Source organism: Macaca fascicularis, chromosome 7 (assembly GCF_037993035.2).
Source record: "Macaca fascicularis isolate 582-1 chromosome 7, T2T-MFA8v1.1".
In the NCBI taxonomy this organism is placed as follows: Eukaryota; Metazoa; Chordata; class Mammalia; order Primates; family Cercopithecidae; genus Macaca; species Macaca fascicularis.
In genome coordinates, this window is record NC_088381.1 from 123,471,186 (window position 1) to 123,497,332 (window position 26,147).

General features: G+C 36.3%; 1 protein-coding gene across 18 annotated transcripts in view; it reads left to right on the top strand.

Annotated features, from left to right (window-relative positions):
- The window catches only part of KTN1 (kinectin 1), a 104,777-nt gene that overhangs the window by 39,743 nt on the left and 38,887 nt on the right, over positions 1-26,147 (top strand). For 15 of the 18 annotated variants that reach the window (XR_012415813.1, XR_012415814.1, XM_065548831.1 and 12 more), the window contains exons 6-18: positions 8,412-8,528; positions 10,338-10,478; positions 13,576-13,682; positions 15,183-15,315; positions 17,134-17,221; positions 17,883-18,049; positions 18,457-18,525; positions 19,862-19,899; positions 20,585-20,675; positions 21,046-21,114; positions 21,560-21,597; positions 21,756-21,837; positions 22,320-22,388. Coding sequence is in view for 16 of the 18 variants with exons in the window: in XM_065548831.1 (XP_065404903.1) it covers positions 8,412-8,528; positions 10,338-10,478; positions 13,576-13,682; positions 15,183-15,315; positions 17,134-17,221; positions 17,883-18,049; positions 18,457-18,525; positions 19,862-19,899; positions 20,585-20,675; positions 21,046-21,114; positions 21,560-21,597; positions 21,756-21,837; positions 22,320-22,388 (1,209 nt within the window). In the remaining 2 variants the exon portion in view is untranslated. Of the gene's footprint in view, positions 1-8,411; positions 8,529-10,337; positions 10,479-13,575; positions 13,683-15,182; positions 15,316-17,133; positions 17,222-17,882; positions 18,050-18,456; positions 18,526-19,861; positions 19,900-20,584; positions 20,676-21,045; positions 21,115-21,559; positions 21,598-21,755; positions 21,838-22,319; positions 22,389-23,312; positions 23,859-26,147 lie in introns of those variants that run through there. The other 3 variants (XM_065548838.1, XM_073997433.1, XM_073997435.1) reach the window with 2 other exon arrangements.

The following is a 26,147-nucleotide window of genomic DNA, read 5'->3' on the forward strand; positions in this document are numbered from 1 at the left end:
CAAGTCCCTTCCGCCTATGAGCCTGTAATATCAGAAGCAACTTAGTTACCTCCTAGATACAGTGGGGTACAGGCATTGGGAAAATACAGTCACCCAAATGGGAGAAATTGGCCAAAATAAAAGGGCGACAGGCCCCATGCGAATCTGAAATCCAGTGGGGTAGTCAAATCTTGAAGCTCGAAAATGATCTCCTTTGACTCCATGTCTCACATCCAGGTCACACTGATTCAAAAGGTGGGTTCCCATAGTCTTGGGCAACTCCACCCCTGTTGCTTTGCAGGGTACAGCCTCCCTTCAGGTTGCTTTCATGGGCTGGCATTGAGAGTCTGTGGCTTTTCTAGGCTCACGGTACAAGCTGTCAGTGGATCTACCATTCTGGGATCTGGAGGATGGTGGCCGTCTTCTCACATCTCCACTAGGCAGTGCTTCAGTGGGGACTTCGTGTGGAGGTTTCAACCTCACATTTCCCTTCCTCACTACTCTAGCAGAGGTTCTCCATGAGGGCCCCGCCCCTGCGGCAAACTTCTGCCTGGACATCCAGGTGTTTCCATACATCCTCTGAAGTCTAGGCAGAGATTTCCCAAAACTCAAATTTTGACTTCTGTGCACCCTCAGGCTCAACACTATGTGGAAGTTGCTAAGGCTTGGGGCTTGCACCCTCTGAAACCACGGCCCATGCTGTACTTTGGTCTCTTTTATCCATGCCTAGAGTGGCTGGGATGCAGGACACTAAGTCCCTAGGCTACATACAGCAGGGGGGCCCTGGGCCCTGCCCAGGAAACCATTTTTAATTCCTAGGTCTCCAGCCCATGATAGGAGGGCCCTGCTGCAAAGGTCTTTGACATGCCCTGGAGACATTTTCTCCGTTGTTTTGATGATTTACATTTGGTTCCTCATTACTTCTGCCGCTGGCACAAATTTCTGTGCTGGCTTGAATTTCTCCTCAGAAAGTGGGTTTTTCTTTTCTATTGCATCATCAGGCTGCAAATTTTCCAAACTTTTATTCTCTTTTTCCCTCTTAAAACTGAATGCTGTTAATAGCACCCAAGTCACCTCTTGAATGCTTTGCTTCTTAGAAATTTCTTCCACCAGAGACCCGAAATCATCTCCCTCAGGTCTCCCTCAGATCTCTAGGACAGGTGCATAATGCCACCAGTCTTTTTGCTAAAACATATCAAGAGTCACGTTTACTCCAGTTCCCAACATGTTCCTCATCTCCATCTGAAATGACCTCATCCTGTATTTCATTGCCTGTGTCATTATCAGCAAAGCTATTCAGCAAGTCTCTAGGAAGTTCAAAACTCCCACATCTTCCCGTCTTCTTCTGAGCCTTCCAAACTGTTCTAACTTCTGCCTGTTACCCAGTTCCAAAGTCACGTCCACGTTTTTGGGTATCTTTACAGCAGTTCCTCACTCCTGGTACCAATTTACTGTAGTAGTCTATTTTCATGTTGCTGATAAAGACATACCTGAGACTGGTAATTTATAAAGAAAAAGAGGTTTAATGGACTCACAGTTTCATGTGGCTGGCCTCAAAATCATGGCAGAAGGTGAAAGGCATGTCTTACATGGCAGCAGGGAAGAGGGAATGAGAACCAAATGAAAGGGATTTCCCCTTTTAAAACCCTCAGATCTTGTGAGACTTATTCACTACCAGGAGAACAGTATGGGGGAAACTGCCCTCATGATTCAATTATCTCCCACCAAGTCTCTCCCATAACATGTGGGAATTATGGGAGCTACAATTCAAGATGAGATTTGGGTGGGTACACAGCCAAACCATATCATATATTCACACTAATCAATTCACTTATTTAAAATGTCATCTGATGTCATCTGATCCTTTGACAGAGCCAATTGCTTAAAATAAGATGATTTATATTACTTTTTTTTTTTTTTTTTTGAGACAGTCTTTCTCTGTCTCCCAGGCTGGAGTGCAGTGGTGTGATCTTGGCTCACTGCAGCCTCCGCCTCCTGGGTTCAAGCAATTCTCATGCCTCAGCCTCCAGAGTAGCTGGCATTACAGGCATGCACCACCATGCCTGGCTAATTTTTGTATTTTTAGTAGAGACGGGGTTTCACCGTGTTAGCCAGGATGGTCGTGCTCTCCTGACCTCGTGATCCACCCGCCTCGGCCTCCCAAAGTGCTGGGATTACAAGCGTGAGCCACCGCGCCCGGCCAGATTTATATTACTTTTAAAGTCATTTGGCCCTTGGCTAAACTGGACTGTGCTTTGCTCTGACCAGAAGTGCTAAAGTCAAAGTCAGGTGATTTCTGGATAGCATATATGAACTGTTTTTGTGACTGAAGATCACACCGTTCAAAGAACTTCAGGGCTGTTGTTGTGGGGGTGTGTGTATGTTGTGTTTACTTTTCTAAAAGAAATAATTTGAAAGGCATAGTCACTGCTATGGCTGATTTTAAAAAAAATTGTAAAATAAAAATCCCATGCAGTTAACATCTATATTATGGGTCATATTCACTATAATATCATATGTGCTATGTCTGTAAAATAAAAACCCCATGCAGTTAACATCTATATTATGGGTCATATTCACTATAATATCATATGTACTATGTCTGTAAAATAAAAACCCCATGCAGTTAACATCTATATTATGGGTCATATTCACTATAATATCATATGTACTATGTCGTACTGGGAAAGGTGAAGTTTTCAAGGGTTACCTATGTAAAATAAAGTGATGTGGTGTCTGCTATTCAATATTAGCATTTAACTGTCATTTAAATGCTATGGTGCATTTAACTGTCTTTATTCTAAAAACACACACATGCACACCTCTTTTCCCATAACCTTTCAACTACTTTCAAACCTTCAGTGGTTTGATTTTTTCTTAGACTAGTCTAGACCATTACCTCTCACCTGATTACCTGCAGTAGTCTCCAAATTGATGTTTCTGCTTTTCTTCTTAGTCCTCTAATTTTGTTTTTTTCCCCCCACATAACTGTAAAGTGACTTGTAGGAGATAAATTAGGTTATATTACTGCTTTAAAAACCCTTTGGTGTTTTTCTGTTTTGCAGTTAAAACATAAATCCAGATTCCTTAACAGGTCTATGTCCTGCCTGTCTCTGCAGCCTCACCTAATGACATTTTTTCTTACTTCTTCACTAAATTTCACCCATATGGAGTCTTCTCTGATTCTTCTCTCATATCAGATTTTTTTCTTCTGTCTGTCCTGTCTCCCCTTTCCTCCCAAACCCTCCCCTCCAATTTCTTTCTATGCCCAATTCCTCCTTCAAGTCTCCACTTAAATGTCATTTTCTCATATAAGGCTAACCTGAATTCACAGTCTAAATTGTTTGTCCTTCTATTCTTTCTTACAACCGTCTGGATGTTTTTGCCATAGCATTTATTGTAGCATTATAAGTCTGTCATACTTCTATTGACAGTGCATTTTACAAATCTGTGGCAATTTTACGATGTAGCATGCTTGTTAGATAGTCTCCATGTGATGCCAGCAATGGCCCAGAGTAAAAAGGTAATCAGTAAATACGATAAATGTGACTTTAAATACGAAGACAGGTGTTTTGTTGCACGGAACTTTCTTGATTATTTTTATTTTTATTTTTTTGAGATGAGGTCTGGCCCTGTCACCCAGGCTGGAGTGCAGTGGTGCGATCTCTGCTCACCGCAACCTTCACCTCTTGGGCTCAAGCGATCCTCCCGTCTCAGTCTCCTGAGTAGCTGGGACCACAAGCAATGCCTGGCTAGTTTTTGTATTTTTTGTGGAGATGGAGTTTCACCGTGTTGCCCATGCTGGTTTCAAGCTCCTGAGCTCAATCAGTCCTCCTGCGTTGGCCTCCCGAAGTGCTAGGATTACAGGTGTGAGCCATGGTGCTTAGCCTTGATATTGATTAAAGAATTTGTCCTTTGGTTTATTTTATTGTAATTGGGTGACTACTTTTCCCATAACCTTTCAACTACTTTCAAACCTTCAATGGTTTAATTTTTTCTTTAAAAAGTTGTTAGTTATATGTGGGGATTGAGAACAGCTCCTAGCAGGGAAGAACCTTGCTGAAGTTACTGTGTTACTATATTGCTGTTTAGAGTTAATGCTTTTTAAGATTAAAAATAATTGCTTTAAGTGTCTCTCTTCTAATTAAAGATGTTCCTGGTAGCTTATGGGGGCAAGAGTAATAATTTTATTGTCTGAGACAGCTTTGAACTCTAGAGTCTGGGTGGTAAATCAGACTACCCTTTGTCTATTTTAGGCAGGCCTTGGAAGAAGTTGGAAACTGTTAAAGATAGCATGGAGCAAGTGTTTTGAAACTGTTGATGTTTTTCCCCTTTTCCTTGGAGCCATTTGGTTTTAAATTAAAATCTTTTTGTTTTTGGTTTCTCATGGGGCGGTTCTGTTCTCTACTGAAGGAACTCTGCCTTTGTAGGTCTCCTGTATCTGAGTAAGACTAGGTAAGTTTAATTTCTCCCTTTTCCTGCCTTAGAACTGAGTTGGTCAGACCTTTTCACAGATTGTTCAAAGTCTCAGAGGTAATTGAATCCTTGTGCCGAATAAAGACCACTTTAGAGCAAGGGAAAGATAAATACAGGGCACTGGCATAGGATAGAAGAGTTAAGGGATTTGCTGAGCAGTTGTATGTAGTGGCTAAAGAAGAGTCCATGGTGACTGCTTGTTTTCTCTCTTGAGTAACTGGATAGATTGTGGTGAGTGTGGTTTTTGTGAACACTTTGTAGAGAGTAGAGGATTGAGAAATTTCAGAAAGCTGTTTTAGGTGTCCCTTGTGCCATTTAAGTGGGTATAGTCATTTTACAATTAAAAACATATTTCTCTGGAGTAGAAGAAAGGCTACAATGGGAGTGATAGAGGAAGATAATCCACTATCATCAGTACATATGGTAGATGTATATTAGATCAGGGAGGATGTGAGAGGTGATAGAAGGCTCAAGAATGAACCCCAGGAAACACCAACAAGTAAAGGGCAAGGAAAATCACCACAAAAGATACTGAAGAGACGTGAAGTGGGAGGAACACCAGGAGATAGTGGAATCACAGAAACTTTGAGTTTGAATGATCAACAGTAACATGCTTTAGAGATGAGTTTGATATCCTTAGTAAAAGCAGTTTCATTGCAATACAAGATTATAAATAAGTACCAAATGAATGGGAAAAGTGACAGCGAGTGTCCGCTATGAATAAGCTTAGGTGGGAAGGGGAAAACAGAGCAGAAGCTAGAAGGGTTGGAGCAGAGATGTTATGTTGTGTGAGTGCACACGTGCCCTTGTATTCGAGTTATGAGGCACTTGAGAGTGTACTTAAGATCCTGAGCTCTGGAGTCAGACTTCCTGAATTCAAATCTGGACTCTGCCAATTGCAGCTTTGTGGCCTTAGGTAAGTTTCTTAGCTTTAATGCCTCAGTTTTCCTGTGTCTAAAATGGGAGTGATCAAGTTTTGAGAATTAAATGATAGTGCATGTTAGGTGCTTAGAGTCCCTAGCATATAATAAATGCTGAAAAATATAAACTATTAATATAATTATTAGTAAAATGTTTAATTATTAATTTTTTATTATTGACGTTTAAATATACTTGCTTCAGTTATATTTTAAACTTTAAATTATTAACAATTTGGGCCTCATGCTGCGTAGCAGGAGGAACTACTGTTATACCACTTCAATTTTTTTCCCCTAGCTGCTTTCTTCTACCCCTCTCAACTTTTGTTAATAATACTTTTTCTGTTTGTCAGATACTTGTAATATTTAACATCTCTTCTGTGATTATAATTTTCATGTTTTAGTTTTAATTTTATAGTTTAATGGTAGGTCCAGATCTAAATATTAGTATTTTTGTCATAGCTTCTTTATTCATCTCTTGGTTAGCTGAAGTTGCTTTTCCTGGGATTTCTTCAAGAAATTTTCCAAATTTTGGCAAGTTAACATGCTTTTGTTGTATTTATACTTAAATAATAGTTTAGGGTATAACATTCCAGAGTTTCATTTTCTTTCCTTGAAACATTTTATGCATTTGTTGTTTCACTGTTCTCTTTATTCATATTGCTGGGTAGAGGTCTGAAGCCAGCCTGCATTTTGCACCCTTTTCATATATTTTTGTTAAACTGCACTCTCACAATAAAACATTCTTTGAATAATCAATCACATTTTTATTATTTACTGGATTTTTTTCAGTGTCTGACCGACTCTACACACATCAAGGGATTCAGTTTCTTTGGCATTCAGTAATTGTACTATAATATGGCTTGATGTTGACTGCTCTGTTAAACTTACCTTGGATACAGTATGTCTTTTTAATCATTAGATTCAAGTCAGCTTTTATTACTGGGAAGTTATATATAATGTTCTTGAAATAAGTAAAATAATGGAGATCAGTTAAATACATGTGGGCTCTCCTCTGGCTACCTTCATTATCTTTCATATCTTTAACAACAAAAAAAACCTAACACATTACCAAAGAAAACTTTATTTCTCCTTTTTATTTACTTCTCTCTACCATGTACTCTATGGCCCTTACTGTGTTTACAGCGGCATGTGCTTTTCTGTTTGCTGTTTCTAACTATAGTATATTTCTGGGATGGTGTTGCTTTTGCTTCCACTTTAGTTTTGCGAGCTCACATTTCATCTCATTTTGTGTTATCTTTTCTCTGAGCTCTTTTATTTTCCAGAGATGATTCCTATATTAGATTTTTAATCACAATTTTTATCTGCTGTTTGATAACCTTTTTCTGGTGATTTTTCTTCACTTGTTATTTGTGTTTTTCTTATTTTCATTTTTTTGATATCTAGTATAGATCCTGTTTTGTTTTATTCTATTTTATTTTATTTACTACTGTTCTTCCAATGAGGGGTGTTTTTCTTGGATCATCTTTGTGCTAAGGCTTGGTATTACTAAAGGGTCAAGGCTGACTGGTGTTCTCCTTGGGGACTGTGTATGTAAAATGAGTTTTTTTAGCCTTCGCTGCTTTTCAGATAAGAGACTTAGGGCCTCCCTCTAGAGAATCTTTTGACTGCCTCACTGGCTAGTTGCTCCCTTTGAGTGATTTTTTTCTGCTTGAGATGTGTGATTTTATCTGTGACTTTTTTTTTTCCTTCTTGAGACCTTCTGAGAAAGTTTCAATCTTTGCACTTGTTTGTTGTTTCCCATGTCAAATTGGGGATTGCTGGTTTTACCTTTCAGGATGTGCCTGTTAATTTCAGAGAACTACACATTTATGGCACCTCTATAGCCATGGGTGTATTCTGATGGGGTCGTGGAGCATCTGATTTTGATTTTTACTGTATTTGGTGATCTTTCCTCAGATGCTTTGAGATTATAGGTTACTGTTTCATTCATAGCAGCTTACATTTTGGTTTCACATTGTCTCTTTCGATCTGGTAGGAGAAGGAGGAAATTACTGTCTTGACTCTGAGTTTAAAACTAGAATTCCCATAATTCTTTGTAAAAATCTGTTTTTTGATTGATATGTATCTAGTTGGAAATTTCAGAATATACAACTTTAAAGAGATTTTTCTGAATATTTCACTGATCAGTATTTGGCAGTTATTTTACTTTTTATGTAATACAGAACTCTGCATTGACCCAGGAACACTTAATGTTAGATACTTTATTTTCATAATTTCTTAAATCTTAGCACCTTTTATTTTTTATTTTATTTTTCTTATACTTTAAGTTCTGGGATACATGTGCAGAACGTGCAGGTTTGTTACATAGGTATACACATGCCATGGTGGTTTGTTGCACCCCTCAGCCCGTCATCTACATTAGGTGTTTCTCCTAATGCTATCCCTCCCCTATCCTCCCACCCGCCGACAGGCATGTTCCCCTTCCTGTGTCCATGTTCCCTTTTCTGTGTCCATGTGTTCCCATTGTTCAACTCTCACTTATGAGTGAGAACATGCAGTGTTTGGTTTTCTGTTCTGGTGTTCGTTTGCTGAGAATGATGGTTTCGAGCTTCATCCATGTCCCTGCAAAGGACATGAACTTACCCTTTTATATGGCTGCATAGTATTCCATGGTGTATAGGTGCCACATTTCATTTTCATACTTTTTTTTTTCTTTTTGAGACGGAGTCTCGCTCTGTTGCCCAGGCTGGAGTGCAGTGGCACGATCTCAGCTCACTGCAAGCTCCGCCCCCCGGGTTCACGCCATTCTCCTGCCTCAGCTTCCTGAGTAGCTGGGACTATAGGCGCCCGCCACCATGCCTGGCTCATTTTTTTTTTTTTTTGTATTTTTAGTAGAGACGGGGTTTCACTGTGTTAGCCAGGATGGTCTCAATCTCCTGACCTTGTGATCCGCACGCCTCGGCCTCCCAAGGTGCTGGGATTATAGGCGTGAGCCACGGCGCCCAGCCCCATTTTCATACTTTTTATTAGCCCTTGGTAACTATTACTAATTCTGCGTTGCTTTCTCAATTGCAGTCAAGTAAGGGAGAATTGACTACGCTCGTACATCAGCTTCAAGAAAAGGACAAGTTACTTGCTGCTGTGAAGGAAGATGCTGCTGCTACAAAGGATCGGTGTAAGCAGTTAACCCAGGTGAAGACATTCTTATGTATGAGGGATATACTTCGCAAATCAGAAAGATTTTAGAAATTATCTATTGTCAGTAGTTTAATTATTTATAATTTATATCCAACTAAAGTAACTTTCTTTTAGAGTTTTGGGAGAGTAGATAGAGCCGTCTCTCTCTTTTGTGATATTATAACCTATAGTTGAATTATTTAAAATAAGAGTACTTACAGATATCCTAACTTCAGAATAACAAAAGCATTCTGTACAGAAGCATGGGAATTTGTTTTAATTGGATCTGACCTAGATCTGTTCTTTATAGAAACACAAAATTTGGTGTGATCTTGTTTAAGTCTGATTAATGGAATAAATGTGAAACTCTTAACATAAGTAATTTTTTTATGGAGCTTCTTGTGATAAGTATAATTTTTTGTCTAGTTCTTCAAATCTCAGAAATATTACTCTCAGAGGTTAATAGTAAAAAATACTGGAAAAGCCAATCTTTAAAACATCATGAAACTGAGAGAACGGAATTGAAACTATAGAAAATATGGTTTCATTATTCCTGAAGTGCTTGTTTCTCTTTCTAGGGATTAAATGCAGTAGAGTACATGATGTTTATTTACTAGTCGTTCACCTAGCCACTTGATGACATTGTAAGAATGAATGACCTTGTTTGAATATAAATCCTTTATGTGAATTTGAAGTAAATAAAAAAAGTCAATGGAAAAAGTTGGCAAGATTAAAGTTGTTAATAAAATTAGAAACTTACAGTTTTATGTGACTATATGACTGTATTTAAAAAAATTAGGATAACTAATTTGATAATTCATTGAGCTGTGTACTTACGATGTATATACTTCTAAGTATGTCATACAGGAGTATAACAATTTGTGAAGATGAATGAACAAACTCAGGCAAACATAAATTATGTAATATCTCAAATTTTGTCGAAAAGTTGCTTTAGAGCAGGGACATGATTAGTCCTAATCATACCTGCAGCTGATTTTAAAATTGCTTGGCTTTCATGTACTTCGATAATTAATATTTGTTCTAGGAGTTCATAGTACCAGCAAAACAAAATGAAATCCCTCATTTAAGATTTGACTTAGGGGCCAGTTGCGGTGGCTCACGCCTGTAATCCCAACACTTTAGGAGGCTGAGGCGGGCAGATCACGAGGTCAGGAGATCAAGACCATCCTGGCTAACACGGTGAAACCCCGTCTCTACTAAAAATACAAAAAAAATTAGCCGGGCATGGCGGCGGGCGCCTGTAGTCTCAGCTACTTGGGAGGCTGAGGCAGGAGAATGGTGTGAACCTGGGAGCGGGAGCTTGTAGTGAGCTGAGATTGCGCCACTGCACTCCATCCTGGGCAATGGAGCGGGACTCCGTCTCAGAAACATCTTATCCCTATTTCTTCCCTTAGGAAAGAGACTTTTATTTCCTTCTAGGCCTTTTTTCCCTGAAAGAGAATGTACCTGGGAATGATAGAGAAGGAACTATTGTGCTTTAAAATGTTCTTTCGTGTAATCAAGTTAGAATGTAGGATTTATTTTAGGTTCATAGTCTTTAACTTATAATAAACTAGAAAGTGCATTTGAATTAGTAGTAAAACAGTGGCAAAGTGATTATGAAGGGAATTGGTGTGAAGAGCAGATGAGATGCAGAAGACTGTTTTTGAAATCTTTTGACCTCGCTTTTTTAAAGCAAGTACTTAATGTTTTATCATTCGTGATTATTTTACTGATGTTACATAACATCATTGTTTATCATTGTTGCAGGCTTATGATACTTATTAAATAACAAGTTTTTAAATTTCTGGGATATTCTTTTAGGAAATGATGTCAGAGAAAGAAAGAAGCAATGTGGTTATAGCAAGGATGAAAGATCGGATTGGAACATTAGAAAAGGAACATAATGTATTTCAAAACAAAATACATGTCAGTTATCAAGAGACTCAACAGATGCAGATGAAGGTATATTTTCATTCTTTGAAAACAAGATGAAATGTTTGCATTCTTTTAAATGACTAGTTAGCAAACTTTTAAGTGACTAGTATGTGCAAGGCCCTTTGCTGGGCTATCAACATACAGTGGCTAGTGAAATTCACTCTCTGTCCTAAGTAAAACAACTTTTCTAGGTGGGGATGAGGTAGGGAGGCTGGATGCAGATCAATATGATGATAAAGATAAGTATTGGCTACTTTAGAGCAATGGTGATGGGAGGTAGGGAAGAGAAGGATTTGATAGGGAAGACTTTTTAGAAGTGATAAGACTGTGTTCAATCTTTTAAAACAATTAGGCATTATCAAGTAAGAGAGTAAAGAAATGGGCACTGAGGATAAGAGTTACTTGGTGTGATTTCTTAGTCCATCTCTGGAGATGATAGTTCAGTGGGTATATTCTGGGACCCAGGATTGAGCTTTTTAATTAGTGCAATCCAGGTGCTACCAGTACAGATTGTCTGGAGTAACTGCTCTGTGAGAAATACAGTAAGAGTTGTGGTATTTGGGAATGAAGAAGGGATATTGAGAAGTAGATAGAGGCCCCATCTTAAAAGGGCCTTGTATACCTGAAGACTGGGGAGCCAGGGAAGGAGTTTAAGCAACACAGCAGTCGCTGGAATTACACTGCTATTTTAAATTTTTACCTTGGTAGCAGTGGGGAGAGTGGAGCAAAGGATGGTTGGAAGACTTTGCTAGAATTCAAGTCAAAGAACAAGGGCCTGAAATTAGATGTTGACAATGAGAGAATGAGTTTGAGTATACAAAGAGTGAGTTAGATAGGGCTTGGTGTTAGTGTGGAGGGGAGAGGTGATAGTGAAGAATGACTTCTAGGGTTTTGGCCTGAGTGATTTTGTCTGTTGTTACTTCCTACCGTTTCACTCATCTTCTGTCAGAAGGCTCAGTTTTTACAGTCTGTCTCTTGTATATATTTTCCATTTTCATGATCCTAGTTAGGACTAGACCAGTGCATTTTTTTTTCTTATTTTTAAAAAGATTGAAATATCTTTATTACTGCTAAAGAGGCTATTGAAGAATATGGCTTGGGTCTGCTTGCTTAGGGGTCATGTAATACTTTCCTTAATTTAACTTTCTTCACCAGTGACTTTTTGAAATTGTTACTTCCATCTGCTGGCTGATCCTTCAATTTGGAAGGTCTGTCATTACCTCAGATTTAATATGTGTCTAAAACTCTCACCTATTGATCAGTTTGATTTTTTTTTTTTTTCCCCCAGGCCAATCATGGTTTTTATATTTTGAGGCATTGTTATCTTTATGCTTGAATCCCGTGACTTCTCTCTGCCTCGCTTAGTCTACAATTTGCTCTGAAATCTTAAAGACATTTTATTTCTGTGGCCAGGTGCCGTGGCTCATGTCTGTAATCCCAGCTGAGGTAGAGGATCAGTTGAACCCAGGAATTTGAGAACAGCCTGGGCAAAATAGTGGGACCCCATTCTACAAAAAAATTAAAAAGTTAGCCAGGCATGGTGGCATGCTCATGGTCCCAATTACTCAGGAGGCTGAGGTGGGAGGCTTGAGCCTGGGAGGTTGAGGTTGCAGTGAGCCGTGATCACACATTTGCACTCCAGCCTGGGTGACAGGGTGAGACCCTGTCTCAAAAAACAAAAAACTCCAAACCACTTTATTTCTAGTTACTCTTGCATTCAATTCTTAGACGTGTCTTTAGTTTATTATTACATACTAGAATAATTACAGCTCATATTAATAGGTTTGTCATTTTCATTCTGTCTTGCATTTGGTACCAAATTTTTTTTTTTTTGTAAAATATTGCTTTGATAATATCGCTAGTCTGCTAAAAATTTAAAAATATTCTTCGCTGCTTTCAGAGTCCCACTATTTTCCTCTGAAATGCCACTAATAGCAAAAAAGAAGTGAATGATGCTGTTTTTGTGTTTTTGCCTTATCCACTGCTTTTAGCATTTGTTTAACCCATTCCTTCATCTTCTCATCCCCCAGCAATTTGAGTTATTGAAGAACTAATTTTCCTAGCCTCAAGTGATCTTTTCTTCTTAGTTCCTAATTCCTGTTAATTTGAAAATTAGTCAAATACTTGTAGCAGCATCTTTTGTTGAAGGTGAAAGGTATTTAAGTGATTCATCCTGTTTTACTTGATTACTTACAGAGGTCAGGATACAGATTCCATATGATAACTTCTGTGAAAAATAGAAACATATACCTTAATTTCTCTTAATAAGCAACAATTTCTTTTGAAAGAATTATTAATAAGATTATTTCATATAAAAACATGTTCTTATGAGAATGTAAGAGTCAGTGTGCTTTGTCTTTAGATTCTTTAATCCAAAATTTTAAAATTAGAAGAAGAAAGTTAAGAGTGGTGGTCGCCAGGGGTTTCAGGGAAAGAAATGGGAGTTATTTGTTAAAAGGTGCAGAGTTTTGTTTTACACAATGAAGAGAGTTATGGAGATGAATGGTGGTCATGATTACACAGCATTATGGATATATTTAATACCAGTGAACTGTATACTTGAAAATGGTTAGAATGGTATGTTTTATGTTATATGTATTTTATAATGTAAAAACTTGGAAAAACAATTAGAGGTCAGAATATTTTAGCAAGCAGGTTTTTGTGTTATCTATATGATTATGGCTCAATTTGTAACTTAATATGAAGTATACCAAACATATTTTCAGTTTTTAAACTTTGGCTTACTAAAGACTTTAAGAATATTGCTAACATACAGTTGACATAGGATCAGGACAAGCTTAATTCTGTATGAATCTATTTGATAGGAAAGAAGTCCTAAATCATACTTAGTTCTGAAACATCATCTCTAAGCATGTTTATCTTGTATGTCAAATATGATAGCAGCTAGCATCTACTTGTATTCTTGAATGTGGTGAGAGTTTGTATTTAATTTGCAGTCATCACTAACAGTATATTTCTTTTAAATTTGTTCATGTTTATTTGAGAAGAAGGATTCAAACTTCATTCTATTGATGCTTTTTACATTCTCATTTTAATAAAGTTTATTTTGAAAGTTAGCTTTGACAGTCTTTGTTTTCTAAGTTTTATATATGTAAAATTTTAGTTTCAGCAAGTTCGTGAGCAGATGGAGGCAGAGATAGCTCACTTGAAGCAGGAAAATGGCATACTGAGAGATGCTGTCAGCAACACTACAAATCAACTGGAAAGCAAGTATGTTTCCAAATACCTTATTTTTAATTGAATGGCAGAGTATTTTCTTGAATCATCAAAATATTTATAGTGTTTGATAGTAATTGGTTAGACTTTTTTTTTTTACATTTGTTTCTAAAATGAGTTACTTTTTTTTTTTTTTTTTTGAGACGGAGTTTCGCTCTTGATGCCCAGGCTGGAGTACAATGGCGCGATCTCTGGCTCACCGCAACCTCCACCTCCTGGGTTCAAGCAATTCTCCTGCCTCAGCCTCCCGAGCAGCTGGGATTACAGGCATGTGCCACCACACCCGGCTGATTTTTTTGTATTTTTAGTAGAGACGGGATTTCTCCGTGCTGGTCAGGGTGGTCTTGAACTCTCAACCTCAGGTGATCTGCCTGTCTCAGCCTCCCAAAGTGCTGGGATTACAGGCGTGAACCACCACACCTGGCTTAAAATGAGTTACTTTTAAAAACAATTCTCTTTTGCTTTGTGAAGAACTTCTTCAGTTACATATATGTAAACTATATATGTTATATTAATGTCATACTATTATATACTTATACAAACACATTAATATATATCATATATTACATATTTATATAAACATGTATGTGTATATTATATATAAACTATGTAATAAATACTAGTACCACCAGTGGAATGGTCTATGAAATTTATAAGTTTTAATCCATCTGTCGCCTTTCACAGTAGCTCCTAAACTTCAGTATTCTGAAGAGCACCTGGCATTCTAGTTAAAAAGTGTATTCTTGAGTCCTACCCTTAAAAGATTATGATTCACTGACTCTGAGGTAGAGCCCAGCAATCTATATATTAAGACACTTTCAGGCTGAATGTGATGGCTCACGCCTTTAATCCTAGCACTTTGGGAGGCCGAGGTGGGCAGATCACCTGAAGTCAGGAGTTCAAGACCAGCCTGGCCAACATGGTGAAACCCTGTCTCTACTAAAAATACAAAAATTAGCTGGGCGTGGTGGCATATGCCTGTAATCTCAGCTACTCGGGACACTTAGGAGAATTACTTGAGCCTGGGAGGTGGAGGTTGCAGTGAGCCCAGATTGCGCCACTGCACTCCAGCCTGGGCAACAGAACCACACTCTGTCTCAAAAAAAAAGACACTTTCCTTGTGATAGTGATTGACTCTGAGGCCATACTTTGAGAAATAGTACCTTAGAGAGATTAGTAATATGAGTACACAGTACCCTGACTGGTTGATTTTTAATACATTTTCAGAAGACCAGTTTGAAGGTGACACTGTCTATTTATGGTCATCTATTTTTCTTGATATTTTACAGTGATTTTAGAATTTGTATAACTCGTTAGAATTATATAGGAATTACCCACCTAAACTTTATTGTTAGTAATCGCTTGTGTTCTGTTTCAGTTGGGCTGTAAATAGAACTACTAGCTCAGCTCAGCGAAACTACCAAAGTATGTTTTGTTTATTTCTTATATCTATTTGTAATAATGGAAGGCTCCTAATCCAGTTACTGTTTTCAGGCAGTCTGCAGAACTAAATAAACTACGCCAGGATTATGCTAGGTTGGTGAATGAGCTGACTGAGAAAACAGGAAAGCTACAGCAAGAGGAAGTCCAAAAGAAGAATGCTGAGCAAGCAGTTACTCAGTTGAAGGTGATATATTCCCACCTTTGTCATTTCATGAATAATATAGGTGTATTCGTTCGTTTTCATAGTGGTATGAAGAACTGCCTGAGACTGGGTAAATTTTTAAGGAAAGAGGTTTAATTGACTCACAGTTCAACATGGCTGGGGAAGCCTCAGGAAACTCACAATCATGGCAGAAGGTGAAGAGGAAGCAAAGCATCTTCTTCATGAAGCAGCAGGAAGGAGAAATGCCGAGTGATGGGGAAGAGCCCCTTATAAAACCATCAGATCTTGTGAGAACTCACTCATTATCACAAGAACAGCATGGGGGTAACCATGCCTTTGATTCAATTACCTCCACGTGGTCTCTCCCTTGACACATAGAGATTATGGGGATTACAATTCAAGATGAGATTTGGGTGGGGACACAAAGCCTAACCATATCAGTAGGTATTTAATTTGATGACTTAAATGTGTATATAGATTTGAAAAATATAGTTTGACGCTTAGTGGGACCTGTAGTCTAAATGCTATGCCCTGATGAAAGAAAAAGAAGCATGTGCCCTGTTGAAAGAATTGAATATAGCCTTGAATTTGAAGTTAAAGACTGTTTGAAGATACGGTAAATGATGTTAGCTGATTGACAGGTATAAACTGTAGAAGTTTGTCTTATATATGGGGGTTAGGGTCTACATATATAGGGCAGAAATCATGTAGTTAAAAATTACCCTTAATACCACTTTATCACCCATAGCTGGGATTTTTCAGTAGGTCCAGTAGAACCTAGTTTTCTTTCAGCACTGGAATAGGTAGTTTTTCCTTTGTTTAAGCACAAGACTAAGTGGTGTTCCAGTGGCTTGCACTCGACTCATGATGTACAAAAAAATCACATATTATGTTTTTAGACACCAGTGTGTCACTTGGTCCAATGAGATACTTATACTGTGAAGAGATGCATGGCTTTGCTCAGGCTGACTGAGGGAGGAGCAGATTCATTTATCTCATTTTATATGCATTCTGGAGCATATGTACATTGAATAGAATGATGAGTATAATTCTCTATTTCTCCTTTTATTGAAGAGGAGATTTGTTGAAAGTATAGTTCAATTTGTGTAAGTTAAATGCTACCTCATTATAATAGATTCCTACCTAGGTCATTGATACAGTTGTACTTTGATACCAGTTCCAGAGTAGGAGTTAAAAAGGCTTCAAGGGTAATTGAATATGGAAAATAGTGTGAGTAACCTTTGTTTTTCTTAAGTTTTCTTGGGTCTTGTTGGGAGATTAATATAAGTATCCTTTCTTTTATTTAATACTGATCTTGCTGATGGATTTACTACTGGCATAGATATGGAAGTCTGTTTTCTGTGGATATGGATAAATAAATGACATTAAAGATTATAGTCATGATTGGAGTGTTGTGTTATAGAAATACCTCAAAATAAGAATTTTTAGCTACTTAGATTTAGCAATAAAGATACTATCCTGTCCTTCGGAAGCTTATCAGCTGAGGAGGGTTAGTGGGAAACAGGTTATTGCTAAGTGGATCAGATATGTATATAGTAGTAGCTATCTTGGTCTAAACTCAGCACAAATACTGAGTCTCTGAAATAATCTCTAAACTGTAAACCCTGTAATGTTGGAGGATAGGATGGCTATGACTGATAAATAAATAGCTTTTAGACTGTGTTTATCTGCCTGTCTTATTGAAATGTAGGAGACTAGTTGTAATAAGCAGTTTTATGATACAACAGTAAAGGTAGAGGATGCTTTTTTTCCCTCTTTTTCAAAGTAGAAATTCTGTGTTTGTGCTAATTTATCCTTTCTCCCTTTTAAAATACCAAGGTTCAACTACAAGAAGCTGAAAGAAGGTGGGAAGAAGTTCAGAGCTACATCAGGAAGAGAACAGCGGAACATGAGGCAGCACAGCAAGGTAAGGGGAAGAGGTATTCATGTAAACTTTGTATATAATTTTGGGTAAAATTTCCTTTCTCTTCCATCTGTGAAGAAAGTATAATTTGGTATTTTGGTTATAGCTTAGTAAAAATAGCTTTTATACTTTCAGAATATCTTTCTTTCTTTGACATTTGTTAGGGTTTTAAAATAAGTTACCTACTAGTTTTGCCTGAAGCATTAAAGTTGCAGGCAAAATTGTAGTACATGATAGGGTAATGGGGTCCTGGCTGTGTGTTTCTTTTCTGTAGTTATTCTCTTTGGTTCTTTGGTTAATTCTTCATTTTATTTTTTGTTCCCAAGAAAATAGTTCTTATTTTGAAGAGAAAAACAGAGCATTACCATCCCAAGTAATTTACTTAAAACTGCCCATTTAATACATGCTAACTTTTACTCATTTACTCTTAATTTGATGAATCCATCTGGGAGATAATGGAGTACGTGTTATGTGTGTTGTTTATTTCTCTACTACTGCCTTTCTGCCATGAAAAACAAGTATAGGCTGCTACAGGAGCATGCAAGAGTAGAAGCAGGAGAGATTCAAAGGAGGTTTTCTAGAGAAGAGAATGCCTACACTAAAGATGTGTATGAGAAACTAGGCAAAGAAAGAGACCTCTGTAAAATGTAATGTTTTATTACAGATTTACAGAGTAAATTTGTGGCCAAAGAAAATGAAGTACAGAGTCTGCATAGTAAGCTTACAGATACCTTGGTATCAAAACAACAGTTGGAGCAAAGACTGATGCAGTTAATGGAATCAGAGCAGAAAAGGGTGAACAAAGAAGAGTCTCTGCAAATGCAGGTTCAGGTATTTTTTCTTCTTTTTTATTAAAAAAAAATACAGGTGGTCAGTTATTAGATCTGTGTGTCTAGAAGAGAGAGTAATGTCTACCTTATCCTAATTCTGAAATGATGATGAATAATAATAACTTTGAGCACTTGTCACAATATGGTATGTTTGAAGATGTGCTCATCGACAGTCTTAGGCTCTTTGTATTAGATTAGGAATAGCACAGACATATCTTTAACTTCTGTCTTATAAGCTAACTCAGAATGTCTAATCATTGTTTAAAATAATGCATTTTGGAATCTAAGAATGCCTTAAAAAAGAAAAAAAGATAAAGATAAACAGATGTACCTATAATACATTGTGTTCATATACATGGGGTTATTTATTAGCATGCTTTTTTTCTTTTTGATTGCTATTTATGAAAGGATATTTTGGAGCAGAATGAGGCTTTGAAAGCTCAGATTCAGCAGTTCCATTCCCAGATAGCAGCCCAGGTAATGACGCTTTCTTATTGCTTATGATTCAGCCATTTAAACACTCATCTGAATGCCCGTTGAGTGCCAATTACTGGATTAATAGCTGGGAGACTAGTCATTGAATCAACAAATGATGATCCTGAGTGCTAAACACTTGCTAATTATGTACGGTGCTGAGGGAAAACACTCAGAAAGAAATCCATACCAACTAATCGGATGAGGGGAAGGTTAGAGAGCTTTTATTATACAAAAATATCCCCAGTCCTGTCACAAAACAAGGAGAGAGAATTGGCCGAATGCTGTCTAGAATAGTGGCTTATGTATTACAGATGTTCATTAAATATCAACTAGCTCTGGAAAATCCTAATATATCAGCAGGGGGAACAATATGGTAACCATAGATCACAGATTATATTTGCAAAAGAATCAATTGAAAATTTGTACCTCAGTTTAGTGACTCAACCTTCCAAAGTTTTCAAGTGATAGTGTAAGACCTGTTATTCTTTGACGTGACGTACACGTCTTTATAAATAATATAAAGAAAATCAAGTAAAAAGCAAGTTAAGTATTGCGAATTTTGAGCTTCAGTTTTTCAACTTGAAAATTCTGAGAGTTATTTGTAGCAAAAAGTATTGGCTTAGAAGTCTGACATTTCTGTATAAAAAGTGGTTTTTACATTAAAATTTTGTTTTTAAGGTTCAGAGAAGTTCAAACTCCCAAAGCTTTGACCCTATAAACATATTTTTCCCTATTGCTTTGTCTGTAGAAATTGTAGTCTAAAATAATTGGGGAAGAATTAACACAGGAAAGGGTGCTGGTATGGATGTGTATGTATATGTGGATTACAAACTCAAATTGAATTGTGATCTTGGGTTATCAGCTGAGAAGTAGCTCTAAAAAATTTATCAGGAGTTAAATACGTAGAGAGTGCTTGTAAGAATCTTTTAAATAGTAAACATGAACATGGGTATTTCCAAACTATATTAGTCATGGAATGGATAATTTTATTATTAAAAGTTGTTAATAAGGAGAAGAAACACAGGATGACAAATGGCCTTTCTGGCTGTTTTTCCTATTCATTTGTTGCTTGTCAATTATTTAGTTTCCAGACCTGTCAACTTGTTTTATTCTAAATGGCTTGTGATATGTAATTCCTGACTACTGGCTGTTGGTGATCAGACTTGCTTTCAGAATAGTAGTTACTTTTTATTGAACACTCACCATGGGCCAGATACTTTCTTAACAATTTATATACATTAACTTCTCTTAGAATTTAAAGCTCTGTTATGATTATTGTATAGCTTTAAAGCTTTCTCTTAAATACTTTTATGTTGACACTATTTTTCTTTCTTAGACCTCCGCTTCAGTTTTGGCAGAAGAATTACATAAAGTGTAAGCCTATCTTTTCACACTCTTATAATTGTGTAGTCACCACTAACTGATACTTGTTAGATGCGACACTTAAGATTAACTTTATACCTCTGACCTGTTCAGAAAATACTCTGAACTAGATTTGAGCAACTTTTGCTTTTTTTTTTTTTTTTTTTTTCCTTTTTCCCATTAGTGATTTGGGTCCCTAAACATTATATATTCTGCTTTTATTTATGTTTTTATTTTAAAAAGAGTTGGGGAGACTTTCATTTGGGTGTTAGCAATTATGTGGAAGAGGTAATTGTTTAGAAAGTAGTGGAAGTAAATTAGTTTTTGTGTCTAATAAGTAGTTGTAGTTCTTCTGTGTCCGACTCTGTGGTTGTATAACCAAAACAAAGTTATGTGCTTTTTTTGTGCCGTGTAATTTTGCATGGACATTGATCACTTGAGTTCGGAAGATCTGAAATCTGGTTTTGACATTGCTAGCTTTAACAAATTAACCTCTTTTATTTCGAGTTTTAAAATAGGGTTATGTATTTTAAGGAGTTATAGTAATGTGTATGACAGTTGTTAGTAAACTGAAAGGGGCTATAGAAATGGAAGGTATATGAGAACTACTGAAGTAAGGATGATGCTTTTTAAGGCTTTAAATCCTTTTGATTTGTGACTTCTGAATGTTTATTGAATGTACAAATATCTTCTAAAGGATTGCAGAAAAGGATAAGCAGATAAAACAGACTGAAGATTCTTTAGCAAATGAACGTGATCATTTAACAAGTAAAGAAGAGGAACTTAAGGTATAGTAATTTGTATAAATGACTGCAATATTTTACAGGACTGAAATTTAAATTACTTTTATCCACATAATCAGTAAGTGTATATGAAGAATGGAAAATAGTCTAGAGTTCATTTGAAATAACTATTTTTCTAAACTACAAAATCCTCTAGCTCTCTATGAGGAAAAATTCAAAGGGCTTCTCTTGTGATATAATTTACAATAATTTACAATAGTTCGATAGGACTATGCTAAATAACAGAAATTGGTGATTTTATTTAGGAAATTTTATAAGTTGAGACATTTGCTTAACTCTTCTGTAGAAAAGATGCTTTACAAACTTTAAAATCAATTGTATTAAATATTTTAAATGCTATTTTTCCTTGTTCTAGGATATACAGAATATGAATTTCTTATTAAAAGCTGAAGTGCAGAAATTACAGGCCCTGGCAAATGAGCAGGTAGATCTTTATTGCTTTAGAGCATTGACCTCAGAATTTCAGTTTGCGTATTTTTATTTTCACTGGTATTGTGAGCCCCAATTTGATTGTGTAAGTAAAAAATATGATGGTTTCTTATCTTTGGCTGCATGATTTGATGTTACTATTTTTATGTTGAAATAAATGTTTGATCCAATGAATTGATCACTTCAAGAGGCAGTTAAAATGATCTTACTATGCTGATTTGAGTCTTTGAGCCATTTAATTCAAAAAAGATATACCTTTTACTAGGATAAAAGTGAGAAGTAAAAAATATCAAACAGCAAAACATGTTACAGTAATGTATGGTATTGCTGTAACTTCAAATATATGGAACTATAACTTTTTAATATGTAAAAATTAGTGAAAAAATAGTTTTGAGCACTTCCTGAGAAGTGATACCATTTTCTTCTCATTCCATACACAGGCTGCTGCTGCACATGAATTGGAGAAGATGCAACAAAGGTGACTAAAGTATTGTACATCTAGTCATTCATACATTTATGTTTAAGTATAATCGTTGCAGAAAATGTTGCTACTTATAATTGATAGTTGTGCCCATAATTCCTGTAGATTTTCTGAATGTATGAGGTATTTTAATTTACTTTTTTTCACCCTTATAGTGTTTATGTTAAAGATGATAAAATAAGATTGCTGGAAGAACAACTACAACATGAAATTTCAAACAAAATGGAAGAATTTAAGGTGTGTGATTAAGCTTGTAAACTCAGGTTTCTTAGAACAACCTTGCATACTTTTCAGTTGAGTGATTCCAGAAATACTAGATTTTATGTGAAGTCACTCTGAAACAGTGTTTCTGTAGTTCATTAGGGGACTTATGCAAACCATGAATTTTATCATTTTTCCTCTAGATTATCTGTTCTTTTAGTAGAGCTTAGAGATTTATTTTGCTCCCCCCCCAACCTTTTCTCAGCTGATAGTTTCTATTTGGGACTGTCTTACTTGTCTCCACTATTGCTGTAGTTCTGGTTTCTGGTCATGGCCAACCAAGTGCTAGGGTGCATCTCTGTGTCCAGTGAAATTTGAATTATGTCAGTGTATAATTGACCTGTCACTTTGAGTACTGAAAGCTGAGATAAAGGTTTGATTGTTCAAAAACCCATTCAAATGATTGCTTTATTACCTTTTTTCTTAATAAAACAGTAAATTGAGATTCTTTCTTCCAGATTCTAAATGACCAAAACAAAGCATTAAAATTAGAAGTTCAGAAGCTACAGACTCTTGTTTCTGAACAGGTAAGGTTTTTCCTAAATTACAAAGTAGAAACACTTGATATATAACAAGATCTGGTTCTTCGTATTTAGGTACCAAAAGACTAATTGAGAAATTTTGCTTAAGCTTGGATATGTCTGTTATTGCCTTTCTATTCATCCTGTATCTAAATTAAGGACATTTTTTCTTCCTGAGATGAAGCTTATGCCAGTCTGCTCAAAAGCACATTCCAGAAAAACAAAAAAGTGTAATAGGATATGCATAAAAAGAATTTAAGCCGTTTTGATACATTTGACTCTCAGAATAAATGTCCTGCCTTAGACTTGGAACCTCAGCTTTTTCTTTTAGGGAGCATGGTATCTTTAAAGGTTGAAACTTATTATTAGCACTTAAAAGCAGTGTGATGTTGATCAAATAGCTTAACCTTTGTGACACCTCTCATTCCAAGCCTTTCACGTGGAGATTATATTTACACTATGAGGTTGTTAGATTTGAAAGGAGAAGCTTATGTATCATGCTTAGTCTAGTGCTTTGTTTATGGCAGGTATCTAAACCTTAATTCTTTTCTCTTAGAGTATTTATTTTATCCGTCTCATCTCCATCCGCTGCCACCATCACTATTCATTTCATATTTATAGCAAGGCATCTAAACTATAGCAGCTTTGAATAAGCATGGTTCCATAAATTAGAGCCCAGTGGTATCTGTTCTCTGCCTATTCCTAAGTGGTGCCTTCATACTCTTCTCCTACGCAGCTCTTACAATTACAGTTTATTAATAAAACACGAACTCTTGGTGACACATTAGAAGGTTTGCATTTGTTCCTAATACTAAGTTTTTGAATTGTACTTTTATTGGAAGCTGAAATGTAAAGCTGTTGCAAATGATAGCACTTCTTTTAGCAAATCCTTGCATTCTTTCATTTATTTTAAAATTTACGTTTATGCAGATATTAAGCTGGTGTAAGTAACTGTGCCTCTGTAAGTATTAACTTGTCAAGAAATAATCTATTTTACCTCCGCATATGATATTAAGTGCATTATTACATAGTCTTACTATGTACTTTGTATTTGCTTTATCCTTGTAAACTAAAAGTAATAGAGGAGAAAATGCTGAAGGGATGATATTTAGTTTAAATGGCATTTAAGGCTTATTCTTTTTTTTTTCTTGAGACAGTCTTCCTCTGTTGCCAAGGCTGGAGTTCAGTAGCACCATCTTGGCCCACTTTATCCTCCGCCTCCCAGGTTCAAGCCATTCTTATCCCTCAGTCTCCTGAGTAGCTGGGACTACAGGCACGTGCCACCATGCTCGGCTAATTTTTGTATTTTTAGCAGAGACGGGGTTTCGCAATATTAACCAGGCTGGTCTTGAACTCCTGGCCTTAAGTGATCTGCCTGCCTTGGCCTCCCAAAGTGCTGGGATTACAGATGTGAACCACTGTGCCCAGCTAAGGCTTATTCTTGTCTTATTTCCTTTTCTGGTATAGCTTACAAAAGATATGATATCAATTATAAGGTTTCTCCCCCCCCATTTCTGAAATACGAATGTATCTTGTAGTCTCTGGTTACATTTTAGTTGTTTAATTGGCAGCATTTTAAATTTTTACTGTTAAATAGCAGTGGTGAGATATAACATTGGTGACTTGGATTAGATGTAATAGATTTTTGTGTGTGTGTGTTCTTACTTGGAACAGCAGAGTATATAGTTTCTGTGTGTTAGTTACCAGAGATTTTTGAAATGCTGATATCAGTGTATGAAGTTTTAACCTTTCTAAAATTAACTTCATGGAGTTAAAACAGATGCTTAGAAACTTCTGAATCTGTCCTAGAATTCTTGTATTCTAGTAGTATCCAGGTGTTGGTGACTCTTATTTAAACAGAAAACTTTTGTTCTTTACTAAAAATGGTATTTTCCATCATTAGATAAAAGTAAAACCACCAGCCTTAAATTTTTCTTTTCCTTTAAAGTCATACAATACCTTGAGAAATGCCATTGTAATAACCTTATGTAAAATTCCCAATCATTCATGAAAGTTAATATTATTGCTATCTTATTAAGTCAGCCTTTTATTATAAGATTTCTGCGTACTTTTAGATGTTCTGTTAAAGTGACAACTTTTAGTATGAGATGTGCTTTTGATAGGAAGAGTAATTAACAATTCACAGGATAAAATTTTATAGCCACATTTTTTGATTTATTTAAAAGAATTAGTTGATAAGGGGGAAACTTATTTTGTGACACCAGTTTAAGATCTGCTACCGGGTAATTCTTAAGAGTTGTTCTGACTCTGAAAGCTTTTTATTAATAGTCTAGAAAGCATATGACTGAGGTTTTGGTTATAGTTGTGACTTCTTTCATTTTGGCAAAGAATCATCTTTGTGGCTTTTCCTCTAGTCGTTTTCATTGTTGCTAGTGAAAGAAGAGAAAAGATGGGTATAATCTTAATTTCTGTCGTTTCCACTTTTCTTTAACCCCTTTCTATCCCTCAGTCAGAATTCCAAGTGACAGTTGAGAGATTGAACAGTTTAGTTATGTAAAAATTTCAGTCCTTTTACCCCATGGATTTTTATTCTGGAGGAAAAGATTGAGCTTATGAAAGCAGAAACCAATAATGGTGCCAAGTTGTTGTTTCTTCAGGTGTAGGAAGCAGAAAGACAGCAGGTACCAAGTAAGGTAACCTGTTGATACCCTAAAGGAGAGAAGGCTGCATTTGGATTTAGGCTTGCAGATGGTCAGATAATGCAAATAAATCATTTACTAATATTTCATTAACTCAGAATAAGACTTTTTTTACTTTTTTTTTTTTTTTTTTTGCTGGACGAGAGCACATCCTGACCTTTAGTGAAAGAGCAGCATGACTTATTTATTCTTACTCCAGTAGATTTTTAAGATTCAGTGGTCAAGATTATTAAGTAAAAACTGTAGGAAGTTTCTTCTTTTTGCTCTGCTGCCTTGTTAAATTGTATTGCAGAAGAATTTATTGTATATGGTGTAGTTTTGGAAATCATCTAGGGTGGAAACAGTAGGATTGGATTAAACCAATAAAGTATGAAGTGAAGTAAAAATGTTGGAGGAGATGCAAACTAAGCTGGGTCAGTTTTATGCAATAGAGTATTTGATGAGCTGAAGACCAAGAATTTCTAAACTGTAACTTCATTAAAAAAAATTCAATTCATCAAATACTTATTTACTAGTTGAGTATATTACTAGGTACTTATCTACATGCTGAGCCTACAGAGATGAATGAGACTTGATTCCTGCCTTCCTAATATGGAGATAGATGTGTTAAACAGAAAATTATGGTGAATGAAATTTTGGAACTCTGTGTACAGGTTTAGAGGAAGAGATAATGCATTCTCTTAATATTTGAAGGAGGTAGGGAGGTAACACAGGGAACAGCTAAACCTGATTTTGAAAAATGAGCATGAATTTGCCAAAGAGCTAAGAGACAATCCAGGCTGAGGGAATACAATGTTCAAAGACATGGCAGTGTGGCCAGATTGGCATATTCAGAGTGTTTGGTGTATTGCAGAAGTACAAAATACAGGAAGGATGTAAGGAGTAGAGAAAGATTTGCTAAGACCTAATTATGAAGGGCTTTGTATGCTGTGTGAGGACCATGAACCTGATGTAGCATGTGGGTAAGCCACTAAAGGGTGTTGGAAGGATAAATGAGCATTTAGCCTAACATTTTAGAAAGAAGACTCTGGTTGGTAGGACTGACTAAAGGTACAATACAGTAAATGGTTAAGGTGCAGTTAACTTAGACTTAATAGTGTTATGT